We start from the raw sequence: 24,917 nt of genomic DNA on the forward strand, positions 1-24,917 counted from the left end.
CCCCGAGGTTTCATTGATTTTTGAATTTGGTTTGTGTTTTACTCTCCAAGTAAAATGAAGACCATCCATCATCTGGGTTATGAAAGTCCAAATAAGCAGAAGTCCAAATCATACACTTTCTTTGTCCAGTCTCCCACTGTTGCTTCCTGGGTCTCTCTTCTTGAGAGTCTGCACAATCTTTTTCTGATGTTTCTCATTCTAGGTTAGAGGTTCTCTTCCTGAAGTGTGTGCAAACTCTCATTCTGTTCATATAGCAAAGTGAATGGGAAGTTCTTCCTGCCCTCTACTGGCAGCTGTACACTTGGGCTGAAAAGGAAACAAGTGCGTGGTTCAAACCCCCCCCCGGCCGTGTTTCCTTCTCTGAGGCCTCTTCCTTCACTTGCTTCCACTTGTTCGTTGCCCTTCCCAACATCACCTAATAAAACAGTCTTAAATATCAAGCTTCCTCTTCTGGCACTTCTCCAGCCATCCAGTTCTCTACGTGGTACTTTTGATGGCCACGGCCCAGGGTACTTCCAAGATACTTCCTGTCCACAGCTCCTACTCATTATCTGCATCCTCCTGCTGTGAGAAAAAAGAGCTGCTTATTTACCTTATTCCCAGAATACCTTGTCTGGAGTCTCAAACTTTCATCACTTTAGGAACTACAGATCACAACATTCCTGGGGTCTGTGCTGAAATCAGGAGCAGAACAGTGTTCAATGAGGAGCCTACCCTTAAAAGGCCAGCACACCATATTTAAGTGTTATTTTACTGGTTAAAAATTGTCTCAGAGAAATCTTGTTGTCCTCCTGTCTTTTAGGCTATCACAAATTTCTTAAAATAAAATCCTTTTCCTTTTCTGTCCTGTGGCACAAGCTTGTTGGCAATGTTTGCCTCTTTCCAATCTTCTGAAACAGGGGTAAATTTGGAAGAGTTTCTCTAAAGCAAATCTGTTGCCCAGTTGTCAGTGTTGAGGACCTGTGTCTTGACATGACCACACATGGTAAGGTGAGGAAAAAAACAGAGTCTCCCTCTGACAGTAAGGTTCTCAGAGGTAGACATTGTCTCTAGAGCCTTTAAAAAAATTAAAGGTTTTTGTTGCTTGGAAATACTGGGCTTTTTCTTCTGTTTGTAGGGAGGCTGGATGATTTGGTGTTTTGGGAAACCCAAGCCCCTGTGAAGCCAGGACCTAGCAATTGATGGGTGGAAGCTGAAGGGGTCATTAGGGCTCTAAGAAAGTACAAGCACACTGTACTCTGCTCTTGGCTATACATTTCAAATGTGGGATTCCTGCCAATGTTACACATGCTGAAGCATGGACACAGGAGTGTGGCTCTCTCAAACTGCACTTTTATACTGATAATAAATTAAAATTTTATTATTTCCCTATGGAACTGTAATGATGTGTTACAAAACATTATAGTAATTGTGTTTATATGACAAAACTGAACTCAAAATTATTTAATGGAAACTTCAAAAACAAGTTGCATAAACTTCATTTTTTGAAAACATTCTAATATTGTGTATCTTATATAGGTGAGATAAGTAATGATCCTATAACATTTAACACCAACTTAATGGGTTACCCTGACAGACCTGGATGGCTACGCTACATTCAGAGGACACCATACAGTGATGGAGTATTGTATGGATCACCAACTATAGAAAATGTGGGCAAACCAACCATCATTGAGGTACTTCCTTTAAAAGCATTAGAAGGTTTTATTTCATTTTTAAATCTTTATCCCTTAATATAAAATAGTGTGCAAAATAACTTCATAAACAATTAAATGAAGAACATCTAAATATTTAACTTTGCACTTTTCTTCTCTAGAAATATACCACTTTTCTTTCCCTTCAGTGCAAACAAATACAGTTGTTAAATCAATTAACAGAGTTTTTTATTTACTTTTTATCACTTAGTGGTAAATTATTCATGTTTAATAACTAACACCAAACGTTTTCCTATTCTAATCTCCTAATTACTAATGCTGACAAAAATCACTATTTGTTGTATCTATGTCACTAATATGAATATAATTCCAAAATTTTAAAAGTACTAATTATATAGTGAATAGCAGTTGAAAAACAAAAGCTGTATGATTCTCAGTCATGCCTTTGGTCCCACACCACAGATTAGGAAGTCAATGGAGCAACTCTGCAGCTCACAACATTATGAAAAAATTGCTACATTAACTTGCCAGTTCTATCAATTTTGCTTGGACAGCCATATATTTGTGTCAAACTCTTGATTAATTGCTTCTCTTGGTTTTATTAACTTGTTCTTCTCCAAAGATAAAACTGTAAACAGCAGCCTAGGTTCTGATTCTACAAACAGTTCCACATGTGGTTAATTTTATGTACATGTGTAACGTTCCCCTCTAGTGTTATCTGGACTGGTGATCTGCTAGATCACCCCAATCCTTGACGCTAGGAGCCAGCCTCAGCCTGCTCTGCTGTGAGAACCCCCACTCCTGAATTGTTCATGCACAGCCTCTGGCATATAAGCTGTTCGTTGGATTGTGCAACCGAATGACACTAGCCAATATCTCTGGTCCCAGACACAACTCTAGGAACTTCCGTCTTGTAGCGTCCAGTTATGCCCACTAGATGCTGCAAACTTATATGAGTTTGTCAATTTAACAAAGAAATTGATATGTACCAGGCTTGTTATCGCAAGGGGAGTCTCTGACATGCTTCAAACCAAACACACTGCTTCAGGTAGAATAAACAAACAGATTTATTAACTATAAAATAGATTTTAAGTGATTATAAGTCAAAGCATAACAAGTCGGATTTGGTCAAATGAAATAAAAGCAAAACTCATTCTAAGCTGATCTTAACACTTTCAGTGCCCTTACAAACTTAGATGCTTCTCACCACAGGCTGGCTGGTTGCTCTTCAGCCAGGCTCTCCCCTTTGATCAGTGCTACAGTCACTTGATGAGGTGTCTGTAGATGTAAGTGGAAGAGAGAGGAAGAGCATGGCAAATGTCTCTTCCTTTTATCATGTTCTTTCTTCCCTTTTGGCTTTGCCCTTCCCCCTTCAGGGTCAGGTGAGCATTACCTCATTGCAGTCCCAAACTGGCCAAAGGAAGGGGGATGACTCACTTGAGAGTCCATCAGATCCTTTTGTTGCTGCCTAGGCCAGCATCCTTTGTTCCTGTGAGACTGGGCTCGGTATGTTCCATACCTGCCCTGATGAGGTGTGAACTACCTCTCTGCTCTTGGAGAGTTTTTGCCTGGGCTTATTTGAAGCCATGAGGATACATTTGCAGCCTCATAACTACATACTTTGAAATTATAACCTATAACATTACTGTAACAACAATGATCAGTGCATCATGAGCCTTCTGAAGACACCCAACATGACAAACTTTGCATTGGATACCACACAATCATTTTACAAGGATGAACATGTGGGTGCTGGGTGTTCCCCCGAGGTACAGTGCGTTACAATATGGTTAGTCCAATTGATTTCAGTGGCACTAATCACATGCATACCATTAACCATGTGCAGAATAGTCTGCGGGATCAGAACCCTGGATTGCTTAAAGAAACTATTTTTAAAATTGTTCTTTTTTGAGCCGTGTCTGTTTCCAAACCTGCATCAGGATCTGCGAGGATGGATTCTTGCTGCTATATAGAGTACCACTGAAGTCAGTGTAACTTTGCACAGGTACAAGGATCTTTGCACAGATGCATTAGCAAATCCCAGTATAGTTCTGAAGATTCTACATGGGCACAGAAATATGCTAGTGATACCAATGCATGATTGGGTCCTACATTTTGATGTGAGCTATATATATATATAGCTCACCCATCTCTACTCTTTGACTTTATCATACTTAGGTCAATAAAAGAAGAAAAAAATACAGGAAAAAAACCCCAAACAAACTGCTCCCTCTTGTTCCTGAAATGGAGCTGAGAGAGAAAAGAATACAGGACTAGGGTAGGCCAACCACTTGTATGTAAATATATATATAGCTCACATCAACATGTAGATATATATTTTATACAGCTTAGGTTTAAAATAGGTTACTTGTTACCAAAGCTTGATTTTATTTGATTTGATTTACTCCCTAGGAAATAGGTGAATGGTTTTTTGCATCTTTTATAGGAGTTTTAAATATATAGTTTGTGATGTAGCTGTAATAAGTGATTTATCTATCTTTTGGATTTATTGTTAAACTGAAATTACAAATAAAAAAAAAAGAAAGAATGCCACGCTAAATATTAGTGCTTCAGTTAGTTAGTTTTTCAGCAGATTTAATTTTGCAGTGCTAAATTAATTTCTGTTTAAAAGCTCTCAAATTAGAGATTAATTTTCAATTGATTTTTTATTAACTTCTTTTACATAGAGTACGCTATTTTTACAATTTAAGCTTTATTCTCTTCACTTACATAAATTTGCCTGTAACCGATATGCCAGACCACTATCCTCTCCTCATTCCAATCCCTTTCAAGACCCACTTTTACTGGGACACCATCAAGAAGTGAGTTAGTCATTTATTGGTTTATTTTAACGAATGTGCTCCACTATGCTATTCCTACCCTTTCCTGAGAGACTGCATAATTTCATTCACGTAACCACTGTCCTGCCCTCCACCTTCTGATATTTTGTTACCTCCCTTTGTTGAATCATGTCAAGCTAGATTGTCAGATCTTTTGGGCAGAGACCATCTGTTTCTGTTTGTATTATGAGACACCTATATTCTTGAGCGTAATGTGGGGAAAAGAAAGGAGAGGGAAAAATACATAATTCTGATAGACCATATTCCAAAATTCTTATGAGTTCAGTCATGGTATAACTTTTCAACACAGTCAAAGAATAATCACTGGGGACTATGTTTGACCATCAGATGAATACCACAGATCCTTCATGCATTTAAAAGGTACCTTTCTGTGTACTTGTACATAATGACATCAGAGACATATTTTTCCAGAAATAAGGAGCATATACTCTGCATCTCTCACTAGCTTTCAAACCACCTAAAGATAAAGACCCTGGCATTCTTATTATTTGTATTTTGATAGTGCCTAGAAGCCCCATTCATGGATCAAGGTCCCATTGTGCTAGGCATTGTACAAATATAAACCTAAAAGATGGTCACCGTCCCAAAGACCTTACAGTGTTTTTTCCTATAAATATCACCAGTTAGGTTAGCTCCACCAGGAGCTAAGAATGAATAGAAACCTTGCAGCCTTCAGGACAAAACACAAAACCCATCTCTACTCTTTGACTTTATCATACATAGGTCAATAAAAGAAGAAAAAAATACAGGGAAAAAAAACCCAAACAAACTGTTCCCTCTTGTTCCTGAAATGGAGCTGAGAGAGAAAAGAATACAGGACTAGGGTAGGCCAACCACTTGTATGTAAATATGTTATCCATGTGGCATCTGAGAATATTAGTGCAGTATAAATAACTATATAGACTAGTTTGAAAATCCCAATAAGCTGTCTTTATTTAATACAGTGCTCCATCAAAGCCAGTAGGCCTGCTCATTCATTTATCTTTCATGTTTCTACATTTATAGTCCATAGAGGTTATTTTTTTAGTATTCAAAAATAAAAATAATTACATATATTAGTGAATACTTTTAATTTAAGAAAAACAATACTTTTCTATGCTGAATTAATTAATTTTGGTTTTCATATTTGTACTACCATTTTAGTATCATCTATTTTTATTCTAGATCACTGCTTATAACAGGCGCACCTTTGAGACTGCAAGGCATAACTTGATCATTAATATAATGTCAGCAGAAGGTATGTACAGAAGAGATTTTGCAGCACTCTAGATTGTATAAGTGATAAATTGTTAAGATTACATGATTTTTAAGATTTGATAAAATACTGTCAAACATTAAGCCATGTTTCAACTAAAAGCATGAGTGGGGAGGAGGAGGTAAGGGAAACTTCCCTGTCCTGATTCATCCTGTTTGTTATTTTTTGCTAAACCATTTTAACCAGGGCTGATTTATGCCCTGTTCTTAAAAATTCTTCTGAAGAGCTAATTTTTTTGCTTTTGGAACCAGATTGTACCAAACTGTATATTTTCTACACCTATGCCACATACAAGGGATATCGCTCTTCTTCTGCAAAGTATTTGTTTTGAAACCAACAGTAGTGAGAGCTGTATTTGAGAAGTGCATCAAGTCTTTGAAGTTAAAGGACAAAGAAACATGCAGGGATGTCAGCATTATTTTGCATCTCAGTTGGTTAATGAAAGATTTATCTAACTCAGGGATCGGCAACCTTTGGCACGCAGCCCATCAGGGAAATCTGCTGACAGGCTGGGACGGTTTGTTTATCTGCAGCATCCGCAGGTTCAGCCGATTGCAGCTCCCACTGGCCTGGCACGGCGAACTGCGTCCAGTGGGATCTAGGATCAGCCGAACCTGCGGACGCTGCAGGTAAACAAACCGTCCAGCCAAACAGCGGATTTCCCTGATGGGCCACGTGCCAAATGTTGCCGATCCCTGATCTAACTGGAGGATTAGACATTTAAAGCATATAATGAAAACTTTTTGCAAAGTTAGGGACACTGGGTCAAATTAAGCAGTGACATAATCAAGTACTGCTCCATTGAGGTAAATTGAGTTGCACAATTTTGTCATCCGCAATAGTGGATGTTGGATTTTGAAATGGAGGCAGTGAGGCCCAATATGCTTTTTTAATGTCTTTATGAAAGACAATGAATTTCATAATATCAAATGCTTTAGACAAGCAATGACCTTAAAGATTCAGGTTGCCTTGCAAAACAGCTAGTTGCATGTTCTATCAACTGTCATTGATAAAAATTCTCCAAATAAATAGAATGAGCTAAATTCTAATTTCATTTACACTGGTGAAAATCTTGAGCAGCTCTGAAGTCTATGGAACTGCTCCAGACCTACAGTGTTGTTGAGTTCAGAATCTGGTTCTCTGGGCCACATTCAGCAGAAATGTAGATGAGAGTGCAGGTTAGTGAAAAAAGGAGCATAAGTGGTAAAGAAATGTAATTTGCATTGATTTGGTATTCAATGGATAGGCAAAACAAGTGTCATACACAAAAGAAATTGTCCCAAGAGAAGCACATAACAGAATGTTTTATGATAAGGTAAAGGGCTGCATTCTCTTCCACAGTTTTCCTGTTATATATTCTCGTTAGCACTTCCTGCAAATAAAAATCCTTACCTACTGCTGCTTTTTCTGGGAGCAGCTTCCCTACATTCTTTTAGTTTATTATGTAAACACATTGGATATGTTATCTCCTATTCCACATACAGAACTCCTATTTTTGTCACTGGCAGTGTAATACTTACATTGAGTAGAGAATATGTCCCATTATCAGAAAAACATAGGGGTTCCACAAAGCAATAGTCGCTTTTTTCTTCTTGCTTTTCAAATTGTCATAGGGACCAACAGTGTAGTGTGCTGAGCATTTTGGCCTCAATCCAGCAATGCATTTAAGCACATACTTAACTTTATGCACGTGGTTAGTTCCATTAACTTTAATGGAACTGCTCATATGCTTAACTTATAGCATGTGCTTAAGTGCATTGCAGAATCAGAGCCGGATGTCTCAGGGCACTGGAATACCAAGCCTTCATTCCCTAGATTTTAAAAGCAACGCAGAGGCTTTTAACTTTGATGTGCCTCTTGAATTTACTACTTATTTTATTGCTAAATCGCCACAACATATAGAGTTCAATAGCTGATGTATCACCAGAGGAAGAAAATCCCCCCCAAATGCATTTAGGTAATTGTGAAATGATTCACTACAGTTAAATCATAATGCTGAATGTGTGACAATCACTTCCACGGTTATAGACAGATGTCATAAAAACTCAGAAAGAAAACTGGTATGTGATCACAAAGCATCTATCTATTCTAAAAGTAGCAAAAGGAAAAATGCCAGGCAACAATTTTTTGCATACATTTTTTCTCCTCAAATTTTCTCCATTGTGAACATCCCTTTCATCTTCATAATGTTACTATGTTGATTTGTACAAAATACCCTATCATACTTAACTAATAACATCTGTTTTATCATGAAAGATTGTGAAAGTCCTGTTTTACTAAATTTAAAAGCCAGTGCAAAACTAAATAAATAAACCAAGTGAAAAAATCAAATAGCATCTCCAAGAAGAGTGGAAAGGATTTAAAAATGAAGCATATTGATATTCATTTAGGAAAACCTGTGTCCTTCAATACAGTTTGTAACCCGATTGCAGTATGTAACAGTGTAAGTAAAATATTCAGAAGTCTGTAAAATCAGAAAACAAGACATAAATACATGTAATTTGAGTTAATGAGACCTGTAAAATGAAAATTCCTGTGGTTTTTCTTTAATATTTGAAAGAAGGCTTTTTATTTTATCAGAGCTCTGACCACTACTCCTGGCCTCCTCTAGGTGCTTTTAGAATATCTGTCTATGGATTAAAAATGAAATGTGCATATTGAATTTATGAGTGTGCACAGGATGCAAATGCACAATACCACAAAAATAGTGGCACACAAAACTGCAGCACCCAGGTGTAGCAGACAGTGTTCTGTGGTAACTTTTACATTTAAAAAAGTAGATGTTTCAGGTTAACCAAGTTGCAAACAAGTCACCTTCAAAACTGAAAACAATATAAGTCACCTTAAAAATACCAACACCACTGATCTGGCTTAAAAGTAGAACTGGGCAAACTTTTTTAGGCAAATTGAGTTTTCACCGAAAAATCTGTTTTGGTCAACCTGAATCTATGAATTTGACACTCATAATTTTGACCATTCACAAAACAACCAGAGGAAGAGGAGGTGAAGGTTGTGGTGGTAATGGTCATGATGCTGCTGCTTCTGCTACTGCCCTTATAATATTGAACCCAGTGGTTAGGGCACTCACCTGGAATATGGGAGATAGAGGTTTGAATTCCTGCTCTAAAATATACCTGATATGGAATTTCTCAATTAATTGAAAATTCAGAAAAAAAATCAGATTTGGTTTGACCAAACTGATTTATTTTTTTAACATATTTCAGAACTGCCATCCAGCTGAAAAATCAGTTATTTGCCCAGCTCTCCTTAACATTTAGTAAACCATTCTAATTGTGGGTGTGGACAGTTTGTGCATTTTGAAGTTACTGATTACTTAGGAGGAAACTAAAGTGGGACCTACAATATAGGCTGTCATCACCTTCAGTTTCAACATGGAGTTGTGGCCTATTGCATTTACAGGTTCCAGCCTACAATATTTCATCTTGAATGAATCATCTCATGCCACTCAGGTCAGGGTATGAAACATTGGAGGCTGGGACTTGTAGTCATTGCAGGCCACTCCTCTTTGCCCAAGAGTAGGGTAGCTGCAATTTTCTTCACTTAATGCAGATTAAGTGTTGTCTTCAGGGGGCAGATCCTGTGCAGATGTAAATTGTCATAGCTTCATTGAAGTCACAGCACTATGATAATTTACACCAGCTGAGGATCAGCCCTCAGGTTATTTGCAGGTTGCCAATAGCTCCATAAATAGGGCAAAGCTTGAATGTTTCTTTAAAAAATAGTTGGTGCTATTATAAATAAACATAGTTTGATAATTAAACAAGAGTGGCCAGATCAGATTCAGAATATAACTTGATATCATAAAGGATTTTAGGAAGGTGCCTCCTCAGTCTTCTTTCATAAATCAGTAGTGCAGTACTCAACCACTATTTTAGATCTTTTGTAGTAAAGACATAACTCTTTCCTTCACAAACTAGATTTTCCTTTACCATATCAAGCGGAGTTCTTCATAAAGAACATGAATGTAGAAGAAATGTTAGCAAGTGAGGTTCTTGGAGATTTTCTTGGAGCAGTGAAAAATGTGTGGCAACCAGAGCGTTTGAATGCTATAAACATCACCTCAGCTCTAGACAGGGGAGGCAGAGTTCCACTTCCTATTAATGATATGAAAGAGGGGTAAGCACATGCATATATATCTCTATATATCTAATCTGTTTATAAGTCTTTAGCATTCAGAATAAGTGTCACTGAAGTGTTTAATGTTCCTTTCAGGCATTCAAGACTTTTTGGAAGTTACTTTTTAAAGAACAAACTTTTGGAAATTGTTATTACTTATTACAAATACATAAGTTCCCAGCGGCCCCAGATGCGGGGGATCAAGGTCTTTTGATCTTAGGTGCTGGGAATTTACAATCAAAGAAACATTAACAGTTTTCCCTGCTTACAAAACAGGTGGAAGGAAATAAGACTCTTAATCTACAATTCCAGTTTTATATCCCAGTAACTGCAGAGCCTAATTTTGATTCATGACTCTGAAGTTCTACAACATAGACCTCACAAAACTTAAAATTAGCTCAGCTGCATTCTGTTCCAAACATCACAGGCACATTTAAAGCTACATCTTCCAATACAATAGCTCTTAAATTTAGAGTTCACTGATTAATATTGCTTGGGAAGGGGCTCGTGCCTTTACATTAGAAGTTTTAGGAGTTTTTTTTTTAATATACAGATAAGAACTTACAGGAGAAATATGCCTTGAGCAAAATTTTCCTTTTTTAGTGTTTTTTTGATGGAGAGGCTTCTTGAAGTCTGTCATTACAGTTGAACAACATCTAAAGAAAATCTGGCACCCAACCCCCAAGTAAGGTATCAGTGAAGTTTGTTCATTGAACAATGTCTTCAAGGTCCCTGGATTCTATGACTTTCTGGTGCAGCAGATTATATTCTGTAATAGTTTCATTTATTCTTTTCAATTGAGATAAGTATGAAAATGAATAATAGTATCAATACAGTAGCCCTTGTTTTATTTACTTTGACACTAAAATCAGTTTGTTTTGTCCCACACTCTGCTTTCAGTATGTTTCAAAATTTTGTATTGACAGTGCATAACTGTATTGTGGAATTTGTTGAGAGAAGCTGGATGTTTTGGCAGGTTGGCATCAATAATAAATTAATAAATTGCAGTTCTAATTTAAAGCATTTTCAAATACATTTTACAATTTATATGTGGGAAGAAGTGAATTTTCAAGAATGCTATGCTGAGCAAAATTCTCTTATATGAAATGGAACTATTTTAACAGAACTTCCTAAAGTGCTTTATCAATGATTTATTGCTGTTTTTACCTCAAAATCCCGAACTTTGAGCTTCATAACTTTTTTTTAATGAAAACTGACTACTGCTAGTCATAATCTTACACAGTACACTCAGGCAGTAGTAGGAATGTAATAAGTAGCTAGAGAAACAGTTTGGTCCCAGTTCATTGTGGCTACATTGGAAAAAGTGATGTCATAGCCTATAAAACACAATTAGCTGTTTTAGAAATGAACTATGGTGATTATTGGAATGCAGAGGACTAGACTGTGTTCATTAGATATTTATTTATTAATGGATATCCTGGTGACACTTCGTCACACATCTTTTTCTGCAGTGTCTATGTTATGGTTGGTGCAGATGTTCCATTCTCCTCATGCTTACGAGAAGTGGAAAATCCACAAAATCAGCTGAGATGCAGCCAAGAAATGGAACCTGTAATAACGTGTGATAAAAAATTTCGTACTCAGTTCAATATTGACTGGTGTAAAATCTCTTTGGTGAGTTACTTTCCTTGCCCTGCATCAGCAGAGTATTTACTGGCAGCAGTTCTTCTTTAGAGCATTTCTTGGATGGCATGTTTTTTGACCCCCTTTTTTGGCAGTGCTTGCAGCAAGAGAATTGAATAGAAAACTTATTTGCCATTTTTTGATTTATATTTGCCTGCACAATTAAAAGACAAATCACACTTTCAAATTTAAAAAAAATTAAGACTATGTTAAAATGAAGACTGAATTTAACAAAAGCTCCCACAAAACTTCCAGTTATAAATAAGTTGTGCCAAACAAATTTAATTACCTTGTGAACTACAAAAGGAATGTTGAAGACCTATACAGCACTTGGACTTCAGTAAGGCATTCATTATAGTGCCACATAAAAACCTATTTAAACACTGGATACATAGTAATATACCATTAAATGGATTAATTTAAGAGCTGATTCACAGTATCAGGAAGTGTTTATTAATCACAAGACTTTTAACGAAGAACAATGTCATGTGATTCACCACAAAAGGCCAGACATTTAAACCAATGCAACTTTATTTCATTAATGATCTAGATGGATGTAAAATTAACATTCATTGAATATACCAGCAATATCAAAACTGGACATGTAGCAGGAGAATGATGTTACAAAACTGCGAAGTCGCAGGGAAAGATTAGAACAGTCAACTGAATGCAATGAGATGAAAATCAGTAATAATAAAAGTAAAGTTATATTTCTGGTAACAAGCATCTTAGGCCATGCCTACATGACCACTTATGTCAACAAAACTTATGTCGCTCAGGGATGTGAAAAAAAACACACCCTGAGTGACATAAGTTTCACTGGCATAAGTGGTGGTATGCACAGTGCTATGTTGGCAGGAAAGCATTTCCTGCCGACATAGCTGTCGTCTCTTGTCGAGGGTGGTTTAATTATGTCAACGAGAGCACTCTCTCCGATTGGCATAGAGCAGCTACACAGGCGATCTTACACAGGCGCAGCTGCATTGGTACAGTTGTGCCACTGTAAGGTCTCTAGTGTTGACTTGGCTTTAGATAAAAATTGCTGGTGGGCAAGGAAGCAAACCTCTGTAAACAGTGAATTGATGAAAAATTTGGGAGTGACAGCAGATAAACTAAATACGAATCTCATGATTTAGTGTCATTGGGAGGGAAAAAAGTCATGGCAATTACAATTTGGTATCGATGTGCATTCAGTTCTTTTTCAAGTAGATGTAGCCCCGTATTCCACTTAGGTGCATGTGCACACAGCGCAGAGCCGGAGAATTTTGCCAGCAATACCATTAGAAGGGGTGGCACTTGCGCTTCATGGCCAAAGTCCCTCCCCTGACTATATGAGGTGGTGCCACTACAACCCCCTTCAGTTCCTTCTTACTACCTGTGGCTGGAGTTGGGGTTCTGTATAGTTCCTAACATCACAATCTCTCTATATCTTAGTGACTTTTCTAGTTGTGTATAGTTAATTAGTACCCTTAGTATAGTGACAGTTAGATTTAGTGTTAGTTAGCTTTAGTTTAACTAGGGTTTAAACATTGTCTGTCATGTGGGGGAGCGATCCCCAACAACAATCCCCCTACATGGTGCTTGCTGTGTTTAGGCGAAGCCTATGTCAAGGAGTGGTATTCAATTTGAAAATCATTCACAAAATGGACTTGGGTGGCAAGGGATCTTCATCTTGACCAGGCAAGGCAGCTTGCTTCTGCACTGAGGTTGGATTGGAGATTGCCCTTGGGTTCTGAAGGTGCTGCCACTTCAGACTCTGGAGCTGGTGCCTCTCCAAAGAGACAGGGGAGTCGCTTTCAGTCAAGTGCGCCCAGGAAAAGGTCACATAAGACTGATCGAGGTCACTCCAAATCACGTGGGGACTCATCTGCCTCCTCCAGAAGGAGTCTGGACTAGCATGGTGTGAATGCCGCTGCACAGGATGCAGCAGGTCCCATCAACCGCTCCCAGGTACCAAGCAGGAAGGTCAGAGACCCCGTACTGTCAATTCTGGTTCTGGCTCCAGGGCATCCGTTGAGTCCAGTACCAATGAAGGCGATGCCAGCACCAGCTTTTTCTGTGTCAGCATTGTATCGGGCAGCAACTGACTTCCTCTGCCTTTATGTCCTGACCTCTCCCTTGGTCCAGGACTTTGCCAGGCCCACATAATTTATACCCAGTGAGTGAACCCGTGAGTCTGTCAGCACTGTACCCCAATGTTTCCCTTCCACAGTAGAAGTCTGGTGGGGGCCGGGCTTGGCACAAGGGAACTCCTGGGCACCTTTGGCACCCCTGCTGCCAGCGCCACCAATGTGTTACATGGTGGCACTCACCGCCCTCCACTTCAGCAGTCTTTCACCTTGGTACCAGTGCCAACTTCAGGATTGGCTCTGTTTCTGGCACTGGAAATGATGGAGACATACTTGGTGCCGGCAGTACCATTTCCACCCTCTGCACCTGTTCATTCTGGGCTACGGGTGAGTCAGACTGGTTGCTCTATCCCTCAAGGCTAGCTCCACCTTATCCCTGAAGCCCAGGACTCTTTGGCATTCAGGTTGAGATCTTTCTCCTCTTGCACTTCATCACCTGACCCTCAGTGGGGGCCATTCATGGGATGGGGCTTACTGATCACCAATGACATACCCATATCAGTGGCCTCCATGGAATGCATGGGATACGCCTCAGTCATGTAGCTCCCACTTCTCGTCTTGCTCTAAGGCAAGATCACTGAGCAGGTCTGTGGTGGTGACCATTGATCTGCCACAGGCCCAAGGTGAACCTTCCTCCTGAAGAGCCTTCAGTATCATCCTATCTAGATCTGTCAGTCCTGTAGCAGGATTTGGCCCTGGCACAGTTAACTGCTTCATCTTCATCCCCAGACGATTCCACGGTGCCTGGCTCTTCCTCTCTGTTGGTACCGGAGGATTTCAAGGTGTACCAGGACCTTCTGTGGTACCTGGCTGCTTCCTTGGATATTCAAGCAGAGTTCTTGAAGGAGAATACCCATAAGTTGTTGGATATCCTGCAGCAGTCTGCCCCGGGGAGAGTCGCTGTCCCTATTAATGATGTGCTCCTAGAGCCTGCTAAGGTTCTCCAGAACATGCCAGCTTTGGTATTGCCTACTGTGAAGTGCATGGAGAAATGCTTCTTCATTCTGGTGCAGGGATTTGAGGATTTTTACTCACATGCCTTCTACGACAGTCCAGATGTGCCTGAGGCAAGCAGACATGTGGCTCCAGTTTTCATGGTTACACCTTTGCCCCCTTAAAATGTGGCTCAGGACAGTTTACTATACCACTCTTTGGACAGAGTTGTCTGTCTCCTTCCACTGGTCCTGGACTCTTTGCAATGGTGGACACTTCTAGAGAATGTTTGTCAGGGAGTTCCCTTCATCTGGCCCTTATCAACCAGGTCCGTTGTCACAGATGCCTCCCTGATGAGCTGGGAAGCATATCTGGGGTTGCTGTACATTCAAAGTCTGTATTCAGAGCAGGAGTCCTCACTGCATATCAACTTACCGGTGCTTCTGGCCATCTGTGGTGCATGTCACACTTTTCTGAACTGTATCAGGGGCTCAGTGGTTCGTTCACATACTTACAATAACACCGCAATGTATTATGTGAACAGGCAAAGAGGCGCACACTCCAGGATGCTCTGCCAAGAGGCAATCAGGTTGTGGCAGTTCTTCATCGAGGAGAGTATCACGCCAATTGCTGACCACTTGCCCAGAGTCCAGAATCATCTCACAGACCATCTCAGCAGGAATTTTTCCCTGAGTCATGAGTGGTCCCTGAAGACAAGTGTGCTCCGGGTTGTCTTTGCAGCTTAGGGCATTCCGATGATCAACTTGTTTGTTACAAGCAACATCAGGAAATGTCATCTGTTCTGCTTTCAAGAGGGCCTCAGACTGGACTCCCTGTTTGACATCTTCTATCTTGGCTCCAGTTAGCACGTCTGTATGCTTTTCCCCCATCCCAGTCATTCCACAGGACATCCTCAAGCTGAAGGCTCATTCTCATTGACCCAGTGTGGCTGACACAGTGCTGTTTCTCTGGCCTTCTAGCACTGTCAGTTCAGCCTCCCATACCCTTTCCTCTCTATCCAAACCTACTCACACAGAATCATGGTCACACTTTAAATCCCATACTCAGTTCCCTGCTTCATGGCTAAACAAGGAGGAATTGTGGTGTTCCGTGGCTGTTCAACAGGTCCTACTCAACGGTAGAAATTCCTCTACCAGAATGGCCTATTCACAGAGCCTTGCAAATCTGCAGGTATCTGCTTTGCATCCATGGATGCGGATATCTGTGGATCATTTTTGCGGATTGCAGATCGGATGTGGATACAGATTTTGTATTCATGCAGGGCTCAACCTATTTGGCAAAATGGAAGCAATTTTTGGTGTGGTTGTTGGCCCGCAGAGTTTAACCAATGCTGCCTTCTATTCAGGACAACTTTGAGTACTTGCTGCACCTTCAGTCATTGGGCCTTGTGCTTAGCTCATTGAGAGTACATTTGGCGGCAATATCAGCGTTTCATCCCCCCTATTCAGGGACGATCAGTCTTCTCCAGTGCCACAGTAGCAAGATTCTTAAAAGGACTTCGTTATCTCCATCCTCCAGTCTGTGAGCTGATTCCTCTGTGGCACCTTAACACGGTCCTAGCGGTTTTAATGGGACCTTCGTTTGAGCCCCTGGTATCTTCTCCCTTTCCGCTTTTGTGTCAGAAGACTGCATTCCTGTTTGTGATAACATCTGCAGGGAGAGTCTGTGAGTTGCAGGCTCTGATGGCAGAACCTTCATGCACACAATTCTCTACCGATAAAGTGACTTTACAACCACACCCTGAAAATTTTGTCTAAAGTGGTTTCTCGGTTTCATTTGAACCAAGTGGTATATTTACCAGTGTTCTTTCCTAAGCTGTATTCATCTCCAGAAGAGCAGCACATTCATACATTAGATGTCAGGTGACGTTTAGCCTTCTGTCTGGACAGGACTAAACAGTTTCCTGCTGTGCCTCAGCTATTTGTGTCATATGCAGATCGTATGAAGGGGCAAGAGGTCTCTTCACAGACTCTCTCTAAATGGATATCCTCCTGTATCAAGACTGCATATGAAATGGCTTCAGTGGGTGAGAGCACAAGCTGTGTCAATAGCGTTCCTCAGTGATGTCCCAATCTTGGACATTTGCAGGGCTGCTACATGGTCATCCATACATACAGTTATGAACTGTTATGCCATTACCGCATCTTCCAGGGCAGATGCAAGCTTTGGTAGGGGGCAGTCCTGCAATCCTTGTTTAGGTGGACTTGGAGCCCTGCCTCCTGGGGTGCTTGCGAATCACCTAAGTAGAATACTCAGCTGCATCTACTTGAAAAAGAAGTTACAGTTACTTACTGTAAATGTGGTTCTTCAAAATGTGATGCAGATGTGTACCCCATGACTAATCCTCTGTCCCCTCTGTATTGGAGTCTAGTCTTTGGGCACTCGGTGCCAAGGAACTGAGGGGGCTCAGGGCAGTGCTGCCTCATATAGCCAGGGGAGGGACTATGGCCATGAGTGTGAATACCGCCCCTCTATGGGTACTGCTAGACAAAATTCTCTGGCTCCAGTGCACTGGGTGCGCACACACTTAAATGGAATACATGGCCCTTTCACATCTCAAAGAACCAATTACTGCAAGTAACCATTTCTTGTCCTTTGGGATGGATCTGTACATCCCCGGCAAGCACATACTGCTGAATGCAGTGGCTAGTGCTAGTGACTGAGAGGCAGGAGCAGACTATGCCCCCCTCAGTACTGTATCCAGGTTCACTTCCTTTGAATACCAACTAGGGGCAAAGGAACAGGTAGGAGAGATGTTTTACAACCTTTTTCCAGTCATTCATAACACATTCGTGCAACACAGGGCAGGGTTTACTTTTTGGTATTTAAGAAATGTGCTTAATATATAAATGTATTTATTAAGAAATATATCAATAGCCAATAACCAGATTATTGTAATATAAAAGTAGGTCTTTTGAATTTATTTTATCAAATAACAAAAATTAGTGTTTAACAAAATAAATTGAAAGGACATATTTTTATATTACAGTAATCTGATATTTGCTATTGATCTGTTTCTTAATAAATACATTTATATATTTAATCTTACTTCTGTGACAGGGTCGGGCCGGATGGTTGCAGGAGAGTAATAGAAGGCAGATATATTAGCCCCAGGTTAAGTAGGTCCCTTTTCCCTGGGAAAGGTAACAGGGAAGGTTCCAGAGCAATCAGGAACCTTCTAGAGACAATTAAGACAGACAGGCTGATTAGAACACCTGCAGCCAATCAAGACGCTGCTAGAATCAATTAAGGCAGGCTAATCGGGGCACCTGGGTTTAAAAAGGAGCTCACTTCAGTTTGTGGTGTGCGTGTAAGGAGCTGGGAGCAAGAGGCGCTAGGAGCTGAGAGTGAGAACACATACTGTTGGAGGACTGAGGTGTACAAGCATTATCAGACACCAGGAGGAAGGTCCTATGGTGAGGATAAAGAAGGTGTTGGGAGGAGGCCATGGGGAAGTAGCCCAGGGAGTTGTAGCTATCGCACAGCTGTTCCAGGAGGCACTCTAGACAGCTGAATTCCACAGGGCCCTGGGCTAGAACCCGGAGTAGAGGGCGGGCCCGGGTTCCCCCCAAATCCTCCCAACTCCTGGTCAGACACAGGAGGAGTTGACCTGGACTGTGGGTTCACGAAAACGGCCAAACTGAGGGCTGCCATGAAGCTCCAAGGTGAGCAAATCTGCCAATAAGCGCAAGACCCACCAAGGTAGAGGAGGAACTTTGTCACACTTCCTGATGTAAAATAAAATAATGCAAAATGAGAATGAGTTAGTCGAAGTGTTACTTAAAATATATCTGAAGATCAGCAAAATTTCTTTAATTTGGTGAAACCAGAAATTTGAATAAATCCTCTAACTTCATTTATATGACTGATCAAAAATATCTATCTTGTGCTATGGCAATGTTTAGAATGAGTCTTCAAAAGTGCTTTTAAAATACCTATTTTTAGTGATGTCAGATTATTTGGAGATAATGGTCTTCTAGTCAACAATTTTTTAAAATTACTATTTTCATTTGTACAACTATTCAGCTACTGAATAAATATTTTAGTAATCTTTTTAATATTTGTCTTTTTAAGTTTTAGTTTGTCACTTCATGCTGATCTTCTAAATTATCCAATAATTGATAAGGCAATATTTCATCTAATGAAATGAATGAGTTTGTTGTTACCTAGATTTAAATTAATGAAAGAAACATTCACCTTATGTATTAATTATATTCTGAAGTCTACTAGTTCATATACGTTACTATATGGGATTATTTTATTTTATATTCAGATTGAATAGGCACAAGCACAACCAGGGCACATAATTAGATTAAAAATCCCTTACGGTGAAGTTAATACTAAATAATTGAGCTTTACTGTTATACAGTAGTTGATTACATTAATTTCCCCCCCTTTAGTGGGGTTTGAAAGTGCTACATTGCTTCTTTCCTCTACTTTCTAGTGATGTACAGTACACTTTGGGAGTGTGAGTGGGATGAATAATTGAACAGAAGCAGGATAAATATTACTTAATAAAAAACTGGGGAATTGGATGTCTGAGGGAATTAATAATGGGATCTATACACCCTTTCTGCTTTATGTTACAAGAAGAGAAGGGTGAATGATGAGTTTCTTTGGTTCAACGGCAGTTCCAAAAAAAATTTTCCGCTTGAACCAAAAATGAAATTTTTGAAATTTTCAGCCAATCAAAAAGTTAAAAAAATGAATTGTGTCAGTGTTTCTTTTTGTATTTTATTTCTTTTTAGAATCAAAGGAAAATTTGAAATTAGAAGTTATTGCAAATAAAATCAAAACTTTCATTTTGAAAATATCCAAATGAAACATTTCAGGTTTTCAGAATGTTGGGGGTGTTCCCCCTCCACATAAACAATTTGATTAAATTGACACTAATTTGAATATTGTTTTTGTGTCGCTGAATCATCATTTTTCACCAAAAAAAATTTTGACTGTAAAATTTCCCTAGCTCTAGTTAAAAGTACAAAAGCTTGTCCTGGGTGATATTGACCAGAAAATAGTTATTTGGTAGCTTTCTGACTTCGATAATTTTTCAGAGAGTTTATTGTATGCTCATTGACCAATGCTGTTATTTGGTAGCTATTCAGTGTCTTAAATAAAATTAATTGGTGGTCTCAGTCCAGTTCACATAACAAATTGTCACCATTTTGGGGTAGTCACAGCAGTGGTCAATGAGCATTTTCTGTGATTTGGTCTTTAATGGGAATTAAGACAATGGAATACCTTACGTGAAAAAGTCTTTGGAAAAATAAATGGAGATGTGAGATTTCATATAATTTGAAAGGCTGTGCTGTATAGTGTTGTTTTTTCTGATTTATGATTGGTTAAAATTCTTTTCATTTTCTACATACATTTGTTAATTGGTTATGTAATTGTCTTTCTTTTGTATCAGGTTGATAAAACAAAACAAGTTTCCACCTATCAGGAAGTGATCCGTGGAGAGGGAATATTACCTGATGGTGGAGAATATAAACCACCGTCTGATACACTGAAAAGCAGAGACTATTACTCGGATTTCCTAATTACACTGGCAGTGCCCTCGGCAGTAGCACTGGTGCTTTTTCTAATACTTGCTTATATCATGTGCTGCCGACGGGAAGGAGTGTGAGTACTTTAATTAGTAATTGTAGATTTTTCTGAGATTATAATTCATATGAAAGCATTCTGTAGAAGTGTCATTCAATTCATAAAAACACTTTTTAAACAGACGAGCAGAAATATTTAATATATATTGTACTGTTTTCCATCTAAACATGCTTTAAAATTAATAGTAATCTCCAAGAGAATGGATTTAGGGACTGTAGTTCTATTCAAAATGGTTAAATCATCCATGCACAAAAGAAGTAAAATAAAAATAAAGGACCCACCAATTCAGGACAATTATTTAATTGGACTAAAATTTTCATTCACTGAACATTAATTTTAAAGACCCTAACACTAGTAAAATAAATATTGCTAAGGACCTAAATTGAATTTAGGGTTATAAAAGCCAAACATATGAAACAAAAGCAGCAAGTAACGTAGTTTCTTCCATCTCTTACATGTACCCTGATTTTATTTTGTCATAGTATTTATTTTAGCCAGAAGCTTTTTCCTTAACTTGCATTTTCATTCACTTGTGTGTGGTTGTCTGTCTGTCATCAGTATCAACAGCTCTATGTGTGTGCTCATCCAGTTCTTATCATTAACCTGGTGGTAAATGCTACCAACTTAATTTGGTGGTAACAGTGTCAGCATTTCCACATCATGTACTGTTTCCATCAGCAGATAGATTTAATGTTCCAACTATCAATGCTATTATTTAATTCATAAATTTTGTTTTGTTTTTAGGGAAAAGAGAAACATGCAAACACCAGAGTAAGTGTCTTCTTTCCTGTTATTTTTCTTTCTCATTTAATTTTCATTTCTCAGTAGCTTGTCATGCTTCATACATGTGTCATGCTCTTCTCTCACTCTCCTTGATTCACAGTCTAATTCATATATGTGAAAGCTGCTATAAAACAGAGAGGTGTGGCAAGGCTAGCAGGTTAGAATAAAAAGGGTTTGAAATTAATAAAGATCAGTTTAATGTAAAATCATTTAGAGTAATAATATTATGTAATTAATGTTCATGCATATGTGATGCCCAATCTACATTTTTACAAAGCAATGGACAGATGAAAGAACTTTCATGAAAGGTATCCCGTGCCTACATAATATTCTGCCATAAAATTGAAGCTGCTGTGAGTATTTAGGAATCCAGCACAAGAAACAACAATATAAAACTTACCAAAACTTTTATGTTTACAGCAGGAAATAAATGGAATATTAACATTAGATTGCATAGTCTAAGATATTTTAGAAAAATACCTCTTCATACAGCATAGTCTGATGGAACAATTCTTGCTTTCAAAATTAAATAACTTAAATATTTGTTTTATACTGAAGCTGTACTATAATTGTTCTACTGATAGGCTGTAGTATGCATCAAAATCCTTGTATTTTAAAGAAATAACAATTTTCAGTGGTTTTACAAAACTATCCATATTCTTAGAACCCTTTTTAAGAAAAATATGTATTTTATTTCCTTTTAACGTAGTATCCAGTTGGTCCACCACAGTGCTATACAGAAATCCACCAAAGAGCTTCGTGAGATGTCCAAAAATAGAGAGATAGCATGGCCTCTTTCAACACTTCCTGTGTTTCACCCAGTTACTGGTGAGATTATACCACCTCTTCACACAGACAGCTTTGATAATACTAGCATGCCATTAATGCAAACACAGCAGTAAGTATCAATTTAGATCTTTAATGCCTATAATGATTATGCTATACAATTTAGCTGTGGAAGCCAGTGTTATTTCTCTGAATATATGCATGTACTATGTAACTCCATAGTTAAAGTTGCTTTGAAATTTGCATTTAAAGCAGAAATGAAATCTTAGTTTCACTAAGATGAACCAACAGAACTATGCAGATATATCAGCCTATCAGCCTTCCTCCCAGACTAGAGGCAAAACATCACTGAAAATCAGAAATGATCATTTCCATTCTTCAAAACTTAGCTTGTCAAAAAAATTAATCTTGCTCTGTCCCTGATGCTCTTGTGGTCTTCTGGACATATCTCTGCTGAGTCAAGGTGGAAGGTTGGACTCTGGGAAAGAGATGGGGCTGTAGAAAGAGTGACCAGGGATGTCAGGCAGTAGCCTGAAAGTAGGGCTTGGAGGATCATGGTTTATACCGTGGTTCACTGAGGCAACAATGCTTGGGGAGGCAGGTGCCTCTTCACAAAGGCACTGGCATATCGTAGGCTTCCCATGGCACTACTGCCTGGGTCCATTGGAAAGTAGAAGCAGTAATACCGAGGGAGCTCTTTAAGTATTGATACCTTGATGCAGAAACACTACACTACCTCAGCTTCCTTACACAGTTTTGTTCCCCCACCAAAAACCTTTTCACCCCCACATATCCCCAGTCACCACCTTTGCTCCCCTTCTTCCTTAATCAACCTCTTTGCTCCTCAGATATTCTGACACTTCTTCCAATTCCTCATAATGCACCATACAGCAGCTCTATAGGAAACCAAGGAAGGGTGAAGAGCCATGAAGCAGTGGGATGAGGATGCAGGGAAATGAATAGGGGATATAGGGGTACACAGCAGGGGTATGTTAGGAGAGGATTGGAAAAAAGTGGGACTTCAAGCTGCAAGAGCCACTGACGATAGGAGTGGGGAAGAAAAAGCAGCTTGTTAAGAGTATAGCTGCTCCTTCCCAAAAGCCCCTCCTAGCTCAGGTCTGCTGTTTTTCTCTTGCTCTCCACTATAACCTTGTTGCCCCTTTTCCCCATGTGCCTCTTTCCCCATATCCTCATTTACATGCACATCCTGAGTCTCCCCCTACAGCTTCATTTATGCACATAAATTTCTTCCAAGTTGCTCCTCCACAATGTTGCTTCTCCAGGCCTCCACCTTGAGCAGCCCTATGCTGGGGACCAGCAATACAGGAGGGAGAGCATATTGTGGAGTGGGGCAGTGGAAACAGGTTTGCACAGGTTGACATAGGTGAGGGCAAGTCTGCAGGTTTCAGCACAGGAAATGGGGCTGTGAAATACCCCCACCAAAAAGTTCAGTCAGCTTTGGTTTAAGGTGACCAGTCTGCATATTCCATCACTACAAACTGTAAAAAGCAAAGAAATAAGCTGGCAGTTAAGTCATTTAGTAGTCAGTCGACACTTCACTCTAGAGCTGGCCAGAAAATTCTCACATTTTCGGGGGGGAAACCCATCCCAAATTGGGACAAAAATTTTAACGGGAAGGGAGTTCCAGAAAAATTATGTTTCAAGAGAACCAAAACAGAATCATTAGGTTTGCTGGCTACAAGCTGGGAAGGCACTTGTAAGTGAAACTGAGCTGTCATTTTAATTTTCTGTCAGAAATTTTTTGTGGGGCAAAAATTTGATTATGCAAAAAGGACACTGTCTGTTGAAAAATTCCTGATCAGCACTACTTCACTCATCAATTCCCCTTCTTAACCTATATTTACCTCTCCTCCAGCATCCTCAGTCAGAATATTTCTACCATTATATTTTGTGTAGGATGATAATCAGTGTTGCCAACTCTTGCAATATGGTGTGTTTCTTAAAGCCCTACCTGTGGGAAGTATGTGGTTAGGTGAACATCTCAGCTTTAGTTTTTATTTAAAATGTGTAGGCCTTATGGTTGCAAAGAGAAGCTTGAATACATTATCTAAGTACACCCTAATGGCACAAAACCCAGTAGCTAAATAAATGTTGAGTTCTTTTTGTTTTATAAAAAACATGATTGCTTTGGGGCCTGACTCATAATTTGTAAATGCTTGGCAATACTGTCATAATAGAAATAGAACACTGCCATAATTAGAGAAAATCTATTTTTTCTCTAGTTCTCCAAAAAAAATTAATGTTTACATTAGAACTACTTTTGTTGACCTTTCAAATTTCATTGAGTGTTGAAAATCTCAGTAATAATATTGCCCTAATGCAGGAAAACCAGAAAGTGAAATTGAAGTTTCACTATCCAAACTGAGTGAAATACAAAAAGTAAATAAAACAGCAAAAATGGTAATACAAAATAATCTTATAATTGGTAACACAAGGAGCTTTTTAAAAAATCGTGTATTACTTTTTATCTCAACAGTGTCTCTTTACTGTCATTGCATTAGAGTATAACATTTTCATTTTAAAGAAGAATTATATGTATCAGCTTAGGACTACCTCTGATTCATATTTCATATAGTACACATATTACTAAAGTGACATTTAGTTAAGAACTGTCATCTTGTTTCATATCTACACTGTATAAATATTAAGACATATTTTGGATACCAACATCATAATAGTGGATTAAACAGAAGGGATTAAAATTCTCTCCAGAGTTACTCAGGCAACATTGTTGCAGTCTTGTCTCAACGTGTACTTTTAAAAGATATCTCAGTGTAAAAATATATTAGAGAATATGAAATAAATTGGTTTAGAAAAGTGTTTTTCTGCTTTCCTCTGCTCTGCTCAAACATGCTTACTCCAGCCCTTTGCAGTCATTTTCAGTTGTTTTTCCTCTGAAGTCAGTGGAAACAAAACAAAAAATAGCCATTTCTGCTGAAGTTTCACAAAAACATTTTCCCATGCACCCTCTGCTGGCTCATCATAAGCCGTTAGTTGACATTTCCAAGAGCAAGAAGCATTCCTATTTGTGCTTTTAAATAAATAATTTTTGATTTTTGCTGTGATTAATAGACTTAAACATCAAATT

General features: G+C 38.9%; 1 protein-coding gene and 1 long non-coding RNA gene across 18 annotated transcripts in view; one reads left to right on the forward strand and one right to left on the reverse strand.

Annotated features, from left to right (window-relative positions):
• The window catches only part of SGCE (sarcoglycan epsilon), a 66,022-nt gene that overhangs the window by 25,040 nt on the left and 16,065 nt on the right, over nt 1-24,917 (forward strand). For 10 of the 17 annotated variants that reach the window (XM_043541180.1, XM_037890659.2, XM_043541183.1 and 7 more), the window contains 7 exons: nt 1,519-1,676; nt 5,681-5,753; nt 9,710-9,908; nt 11,381-11,543; nt 20,046-20,257; nt 20,984-21,010; nt 21,732-21,920. In XM_043541180.1, coding sequence (XP_043397115.1) covers nt 1,519-1,676; nt 5,681-5,753; nt 9,710-9,908; nt 11,381-11,543; nt 20,046-20,257; nt 20,984-21,010; nt 21,732-21,920 — 1,021 coding nt within the window. Of the gene's footprint in view, nt 1-1,518; nt 1,677-5,680; nt 5,754-9,709; nt 9,909-11,380; nt 11,544-20,045; nt 20,258-20,983; nt 21,011-21,731; nt 21,925-24,917 lie in introns of those variants that run through there. The other 7 variants (XM_043541179.1, XM_037890657.2, XM_043541184.1 and 4 more) reach the window with 3 other exon arrangements.
• The window catches only part of LOC122464729, a 38,402-nt gene that overhangs the window by 8,042 nt on the left and 5,443 nt on the right, over nt 1-24,917 (reverse strand). The gene's annotated exons all lie outside the window — the stretch shown is intronic.

This window comes from Chelonia mydas, chromosome 2 (genome assembly GCF_015237465.2).
Source record: "Chelonia mydas isolate rCheMyd1 chromosome 2, rCheMyd1.pri.v2, whole genome shotgun sequence".
Classification (NCBI taxonomy): Eukaryota; Metazoa; Chordata; order Testudines; family Cheloniidae; genus Chelonia; species Chelonia mydas.